Source organism: Acanthisitta chloris, unplaced genomic scaffold (genome assembly GCF_000695815.1).
Source record: "Acanthisitta chloris isolate BGI_N310 unplaced genomic scaffold, ASM69581v1 scaffold28124, whole genome shotgun sequence".
NCBI lineage: Eukaryota > Metazoa > Chordata > Aves > Passeriformes > Acanthisittidae > Acanthisitta > Acanthisitta chloris.
In genome coordinates, this window is record NW_008669192.1 from 16056 (window position 1) to 24455 (window position 8400).

Sequence of the window (8400 nt, forward strand, 5' to 3'; positions counted from 1 at the left end):
GAATTGTTTTCACTGCTGTGTGGAGTCTGCTGATGGGAGGGACCCGGTCGATCAGGCTCAATGTTGTTGTTGAGCATTTCTTGAGCCTGTTGCGACTGGCTGGGCTCCCCACCAATCCCCTGATCTAACTCCTGAAGCCGGTCATATTCCAGGAAGAACCGCCTGAAATCACACTGGAGCTCATTACGAATGCTGGCCGGATTGCCAGCACTACTACCACTGTTCACCTCAGCCCCTGGGGCCAGAAAGCCCCTCCCTTCTGTTGCAGAGGTATAGACTGATGCCTGGGAACCTCCCTCCTGCTGCCTGAGCACTGACAGCAAGCTCACAGAGGAGGCACTGGTCCTAGGGGGAGGCATGGCTTCCAGCTCAGACCGAGAGCTCATGTTCAGCACTGTCCTGGACCAGTCAGACCCACCTAAGCCTGAAGCCATCTCTCTCGCAGACTGTTGGTAGCGGGACTGGTGGCCTGCCAAGGGCCCACTGATGGACCGCCGTGTGGGGCCCAGGCTAAGGTTCCGCAGGGTGTTGCCAGCAGTGCTGCTCTGAACTGTGCTGAAAGCAGAGGGCCTGTTAAGTATCCCCTGCTCCTCCTGCACTACAGCTGCCTGCTCTGGGGGTTGATAAGGCTCTGTCTGCACAGAGGAGAAGGAAGTGCCAGTGGCCCCAGAAGACGTGGAGGGTGCATTTTCCTGGTGTGGAAAGAGAGAAGAAGGAAGTCTTGCACTAGAGCATCGGCTGCAAAGGCACAACATCCCCAGGTGCTGGCAGCACTCTGCTGTGGGATAGCTGACTCGCTCCCGGAGCCTGTTATAGACAGACGCCCTTGTGTTCTCACTGGCTGGAGGCGGAGGTGGTGGTGGTGGAGGTGGTGGAGGGGATGGGGTAGCAGAGTCTTGAACACTGTTTTGCTCTCCCACCTGTATGCCAGAGGAGCGGGAGGACAACATATGCAGGAAGTTGTGGAGGAGGGGCGTGCGCCTCACGGGCTGAGACGGAAGGATAGCACGCTGACGATAATGAGGCATCTCTGTGCTGTCCACGGAGATTTCCACTTCCTCATCACTCTGTAGAAGGAAGCAGTCAAAGTTCACGCACCTTATGGTAAAATCCTATACTTCCAAACAAACAGCAAACAGATTAAAGGATGTGATAAATCCCTTCCTAGAGGCCTTGACTTGCAGGAAAACAGCTGAGACTACTTCCAAGATCATTTTATGGATCCAGAGAGGCCCTAAAAGCTTTGACAATACACCACTCTTACAAACAGAAGCATCATCATCTGAGGTTCCACAGCTGATGGAGGGATTGTTAATACCTCATATAGCCTCAAATGCAAAAGAATGTCAACAACAGAACTGAAAGAACTGGACCATTGAGTCACCTGTCCCACCACTAATCAGGGAGTGAGGGCAAAACAAACACATTTTGGAGAGCACTTTATTAGCCCTGCACATAGCAGAGGAACATTCATGTGACCAATTAAAGTGGGACAGAACTCAGCTTAGGAGGACTTCAGGTTTTCAGAAAAGCAATAGGCTGCTTAGGAATAAACTAAAGTACATAGAACATCTTGTAATTAGCCAGTCAATATAGGTACTGACATTTCTCTTACCTGCTGGTTAGAAGGGTTAACAATTGCTGTGAGCAAGTAGTGTCCCAAGGGATCAAACCGTACCAGCCTGAAACAAAAGCAGTGCCAGAGTCATCAGTTCACATTCCACACTGACACAGAAAGGTGGACACAGCAAGGAAGAAAACCCCACATGAAATATTTGCAATGAGAACATTATTACATTATCATCATCTTCTTATGAAGGATGTCAAGAAGTTTATGCACTAAGAACAAAGCATACTTATCTAGCTGAAGATTGCAGCCACTGCAACACTGTACAGAAGTTAAAAGCTGTAAGTACTGCTGTACCGATTGAACTAGCCAGAAAATTTAAAGGAATATGTACATTTATATTACAAAATGGAATTTGGTACAAAGGGAGAGATTAACTCATCTTGAATGTTACACCACTGTCGAATTTTAAATTGCTGGAAAGAAAGCATCAAGTTTCCAGCAATGTAGTTTCCTCTACACGTGCACCAAATAGCTCAGCATTCTCTTCCAGCAGCTTCTGGGTTTTCACATCCTTATGGCTGACAACTTTAATTACTAAGCTTACAAATCAACATGAAGTAGATTCTTGGCATTTACTGGACACAAGTCCTAGTACAAATATGAACAACCAAGCTGATAGTAATAGGACTTCCAATTGCTCTTCCTCTTGTCCACAGAACTGTTCTTCTACCAGCTGAGTTAAGGAGCTGCAAGCAACACTTCACTGCCTTGGTGCAGAAGGTGCAGCATCCTAGAGGAACCTGCCACATAGCCCAAATCTGACCATTTTTCACATAGGAGTGTTCTCTTCACCCAGAAACAGAAACTCACCGGACCCGCTCCATTTCACTAGCTGTTTTCACCACTGCAAAAGGCTCTCGTCGACTCCAGTCCCAGAAATGTATCTCATTGGCAGTAGCAATCAACAGGAGCTGAGCCGTAGGATGAAATGCAAGCGATGCAATGGCATTGTTGCTATCTGTGAACCAGCTCTCACTTCCACCCTGGAGTGAGGAGTCAAGAACCACAAGCAGTTTATCACAAAGTTTGAGATCATTACATTTCCATGTACATGCCATGTCTACAAGACTGCCTAAAACACTGAAGTGACATGTTTTCTTGGCAACAACAACAGCTGTTCCCATACAAGGTGACATGTCGTGTCTAGAATGTAATGTTACTTGTGACAATGAACACAGATATATTTTTGTAGGTAAGTGTGTCCCAAGCAGCCTGGAAAAAATCCTTCATTTCAAAGCAACCAGATAAGTACACATTTGGTCTCCATGCCACTCACCAGACTAGGTGAAACTGGCAGAGCAGCCGTTTCTCTAATGAACAGTTCAGATATGTTCCTTGAAATGACAAATTGCACGTCTTCCACATAAGCTAAACTGGCACCTTGCACAAAGTTCCCTAGCGTTACCGGTACTACTCCAATCAGACAAACAAGCACAGTTAGGAAGCATGACCTACCTGGCAGGATTGAATGAAGAATCTGTCACCCCCTCTCTAGACAGAAGAGGATGGCTATGGTCTGTTCTATGCTTTCAGACATAGGTCCCAGCAAAGCTTCCAAAGAGCTCTCTTACCAGGTAATATTTGGAAAACAAATTCTTACAAAAAAAGTCACCACCCACAAAATATCAAAGGCACATGTTTCAGGAAAGACTTACGTGTAAATCCCAAATTCTAACCTCCCCATCTAGGCATCCTGAAGCAATGAGGCCCGGGATGGTGGGATGGAAGGTGACACACCAGGGAGTGCGGCGATGTCCAACCAAGGAATGAACACACTTGCCCGTTTTCACCTCTGTGATGTAGATGTTGTGATTCACGTGGGTGGAAGCCATGAGGGTCCTGGGAATGCAGAGAGTAGGATAAACACTAGCATGAGTAGAGTACAGGCAAAACAAGACCACTGTTAGCTTCATCTCAATAGGGTCTGTTCACACCTAACCCAAGAGCTCTCCCATACAGAGCTCAAAGGGTAAGAGGATCCTGTTTCACCAATGGCCACAAAGCCTCCTGTAGCCAGATCTCAGAGCCCATGCAAACATGAGCTCATCTGAATCTGCAAGCGCAAACTTGACCTTGAAAGTCTGAGTGAACATGCAGCTCAGAAGGAACTCCTGAGCAATAGTCTGGGGCAAATAAGTACTCCCAGTTCTCCACACCAACTCAACTCCTGTCAAATCAAGTGACACTGTGAGATCCCACCTGCATTTCTGCTTCCAATGTGCACACCATTCTGCTCTCTTCTTTATTCCTAAACATCCCAGTGAGTGTGCCACATTACTTGGGCATATTGTATTAAAACAACCTTTACTCCCTCAAGTTTCTTATGAAATCCCACAGATCCTTTTTCCTTAGAACTTTGTATTGCTTGTGTACCTCAAGAAATTAAACACCAACTATGCTCAAAGCTGTGAGATTAGGAAGGTGTACACATTCCATCCATGCAGGTCAGGAACCAGAAGTTTCACTTGGTTATTCAGGACTGAAGAATTCAATGGACACAAGCCTCCATCACTGTTTTAAGTGTAGGGAGACTGCTGAAACAGGGAACGAATTAGGAGTTAATTACCTGTCTGGACTAAACGCCAGCAAGAAGGTGGAGCGTGGACTGTCTGGTAACTCAACTTTCTGAAAAAGCCAACAAAGCAGGAAGTGTTGCAAGAGCCATATGATCATTCTTTAACTGTAAGCCACAGACACAACAAGGGGAACCCACTGCAGGAACATACCTAGTGTCACATCACTGCAGAAACTGAACAGAGCCAGAGAGCATATCAAGTGTAACACATCAAATGCTTAATCACAAGACAATTTATTTCAAATACCTGCCCTCCCCCTGCTCCAAGATCAAACTATGCAGCTCTATCCCACAACCTTACCTTGCCCTCCCATTTCATCCATCGAGTTTTATCCTCCACCAACTCCTGCAGAAGCCGCTGTGCACCCAAGGCTTGGGTGCCTCGTTCCCTACCCCACAGGATGCGGACGGCATTCTTCTCCGGGACAACCTTCATGGCTCTCAACCGCCAATGCTACACCAAGTACCGGGAGGAGACACCAGCAGGTTCCAGATGACAACCACCACCAAGCTACAAATCAGCTATTCACATTTCAATTGTTTATCTTCATGGAAACCTAGAAAGATAAGAGACTGATAAGGAAGGAAGCTTTTACCTTGATCGCCTAGATGAAGTAACAGCTTTAAATCCCAAAATACTAGATTTAAGAGAAAAGTCTATCCTCTCCCACAGCCTTTGCTACCTTCTTCCATTACTGAGACCCAATTTTGACATTTCTGCAGCCAAAGATTACTTTGAAAGGTTTCTGAAAGCATGCAGCTCTTTCCTTGCACACATGCCCTAGGCACACCACACCTAATGAGAATTAAAAATCAGCTTTGAAACTCTACTTTCCTTTCACCTTTTGCTGTATACAATAAAGAAGAAAATATTTATGATGATCTAGTCTTTATACCTCAAAGATTTAGGTCCTATCTGGAAAGGGTCATTGATAGCTAGAGGAATAGTATTACAAAATTGACAATATGCCAGAGGAGGCTCCAGGGAATTATTCCAGTAATGCTAATTATTATCACTGCAATGGTCAGATGATTAATAGACCTCAAGTCCAAATTACTTGCAACTTCATTTTACAATAGCTTACATTGTTTGAAAACAATGATGTATCAGACCAAAACCTTACACTGCAGTGACATCTTGGCCAATTCAATCAAGATCATTCAATTTGCCTGTCTGCACATCATCTTCCCATCTACATTGCTCTCAGAACAACAGTTCACCCAAGCAATGCACAATGGCAAAGATTAATGCTTTTGGCACATTTTGAGCTGAAAAAGAAAACATTAATACCTGCTTTTCTAGAAAATGAAAAATTCTTTGAAAGAACTAAATAGAGTAACTCTAATAGCAGCCAAGTTACACAGCATTTGAGTGGTGGTGTACACTGGAGTTTGCCACAAAAAGCTCTCCAGAAAAGTTTCTTAGAACAGATAAACCAAGAAACTCTGCTGCAATGTTATTACCTTTTGATCCCAGCAGAGCACACAAACCACTCTGCCATCTCTTTAGAACAAAAGATCTAAACATATACCCTCCTCAGTTCATGTCACACTGAACAAAACCATCTATATTCAACAGAGAAAGAAGTAGCAACTTAAAAAAAGCAAAAAACACACACAGGGAAACGGGTTCATGTATACAAGAGATGAATTTTCACATGACAGAACTCAGAACGGTCATTAGTGAACCTCTCTTTCCTCCCACTCTCCCTGAAAAAAAATAATCCTGAACAGATGATTTAAGACAGCTGCTGCTTACAGGGAGGAGCTGTCTGAAGAGATAAGCCAGGAAAATGAGTTCCAATAAAGCAAACCAGTTTTTATTTGTAAAAGTACAACAAAGAACACCAAAGTGATGAACAAGTAAAGGCATCCATCTTCCTAGAAAAGAAATTCTCCACAAAGAAATTCAAGCTAGCTGCAAGTTTCCTGACGCTTAATGTGAACAGCATGGGGATCATGTATTTTAGAGAAGCTGAACTCTGCAGTGTAAAATAAGCCTTCTTTCAAAATCTGTGAAAGTCAGCCAAACATTAGGTAGGACTTATTCTACAAAATAAAAGTCTTACTGGAAAGCAACACAAAAACTAAAGATGTCATGATGCAAGCAGATTCTTAAAAACAACTGTACAGATTTTAAAAGCCCAGACCCAAAAATGGTCCCTTTTATCACTAAATGCTAATAAATCTTGATCTGGATTCTGCACACAGCCCCATTCACCCATGTTTACATAAATGACTGAATTCAGATAGAAAGCAGCGTGGAGAAGGACAGCTCAGAACAATACAGGCAACAAAAAGCCTATTTTACAGAAGGAAATTGTAAGTCTAGTTTTGTCTAGTAAAATTAAGAAAACAGTAGTTGAATATTCTATACGGGTGTATGCAAGCCGTGAGGACCACAACAACTCATACAAACAGGACAACAATGGAAGACAGGACCTGCAGCTGGAATAAGCTGGAAGTTTGAGGAGATCTAAAACATTAAGCTTTGGAATAGCCTTTTGATAGCTGTAAAGGACAAAAAAACTAAATAACTTAATAGATCCAGATAGTTTACAAGCAAGATAACCCAATGGTTCATGAGAAAGAACAAGCTCTGACAACCTAGCAAAATTTCAGTCCTATCAGAAAGACTAATGTTCCCTGAAGTACAATAGCAACAAGGAAATCAAGAGGTTTAACAAACAACTTTATGCTTATCCATGGACAAGTTTACATATTGTAAAATAAAGGGAGAGATAACATCTACAAGGGCAGTCAGTGAACCTCTAGTATTCGCCTTATTGAAAGGCCAAGTCATCTTCACTGTATAAAATTAAGTGCATACCTTTAGAAAGTTTATCTAAATCTCTGCATGGGTCCTAATTTATTCAACCAATTTTGCTATAACAAACACTTCATATGTGAGCCTCCTGAGTGTTTGAACTCAATGGTTTTCACTCAGGGACTGTCCCTCGTTTTTCAGCTTCTCCTGACTCATCTTCATCCCATTTGAAAAGAAAACAAATGAAAACTCAGGGCTCAAATGCCTACACAGTGTCTTGCTCAATGCACAACACTTTAAAAAGCTGGGATCTCTTCAGAAAACACTGAATGCATCCTTCTTGAGTGATGCTGGGACTCCAGTGTTACCTGGATCCCTCTGGGGGCCAAGCTTTATTCTTTGTCTGAATCAGTCTGAACACAGTAACTGCTCCACTAGCTGCTGACACATTCAGCCACACTTCAGACAGCCAGAGAAACTCGGAGCCTTCAAAAGGAGAAACAGATGCAGCGTAGACATGGGCATTACCTTCGCTCCCTTTAGTGGGAAGCCTTAAGTTTACTACTGGAACGTATGTACAGTTTCAGTTTGTTTTGGTGGGTTTTTTGATTGGTTGGGGGAGTTTTTTGAGTTTTTGGTTTGTTTCTTCTCTAATCTAGTAAAGATACCCACCAACTCTAAACATTTTGCTCAAACGTAAGTCAAACAATGACAGCATGTTATTAAATACCATTAGCAGATAAACCATTGGAGTACCAACCATATTTGTAGCTACTCATCAGGCATCTGCCTAACAAAGTTCAAATTAAATGCAGTGGGTTTAAAAATACTTTTGGGGCTTCAGCATAAAGAAAACTTGCAGCTCACTGGATCAAACCTGTTCACACAAGTGGTGGCCTTTTTCAGTAACAGCCTCTGTCACAAATACACATGCTATCACAACTGATAAACAGCTGACCATCAAAACAGGGATCAGTATTGCTCCGTATTCTTCTTGTTATTGGTTTTTTGGGTTGGTTTGTTTTTTGGTTGGTTGGTTGGTTTAATCAGGATGACCAAAAGTGGAGTCCAACAACTGGAAGATTAGCTGATGCCCTGGATGTGATCCAGGGCACCGCTGAAATTCTGAAAGCGGAGAGTCAGAAATTTTTCTTTCCTTAACAGTTTTCTCCCTTCAGGGCATTTCAGGACAACATGCTGGGCTGTTTACAGTTTTAGAAAGAGCATAAGAGAGCCCAACCCCAAGCCTTTTACTTGCTCTGTACCAGCTGTCCTTGAAGAAGCCTGAAGAATTCCCAGCATTCGAGTGATATAAGGTCACTTGTAATTGTCACTTTTACAGATGCTGAACCTCTAGAAAACCAAAGCAAAGCAGCAAATTGGTAATACTTCATAGTGGTACAGGACCCCCTGAAAACATTGGCAAAA

The 8400-nt window shown here is 43.2% G+C and overlaps 1 protein-coding gene across 1 annotated transcript in view; it reads right to left on the reverse strand.

The window, feature by feature from the left end:
- Positions 1-4764, reverse strand: part of AMBRA1 (autophagy/beclin-1 regulator 1) — a gene marked incomplete at its 3' end in the record, with an annotated part of 5124 nt that extends 360 nt beyond the window's left edge. The window contains exons 1-6 of the mRNA XM_009073232.1: positions 4507-4764; positions 4197-4255; positions 3286-3469; positions 2441-2613; positions 1616-1682; positions 1-1067 (exon numbers count right to left, since the gene is read on the reverse strand). The exon at positions 1-1067 is cut by the window's left edge and continues 360 nt beyond it. Of these exons, the coding sequence (XP_009071480.1) occupies positions 1-1067; positions 1616-1682; positions 2441-2613; positions 3286-3469; positions 4197-4255; positions 4507-4641 (1685 nt within the window). The remainder of the gene's footprint in view (positions 1068-1615; positions 1683-2440; positions 2614-3285; positions 3470-4196; positions 4256-4506) is intronic.
- Positions 4765-8400: the final 3636 nt, after the last annotated feature.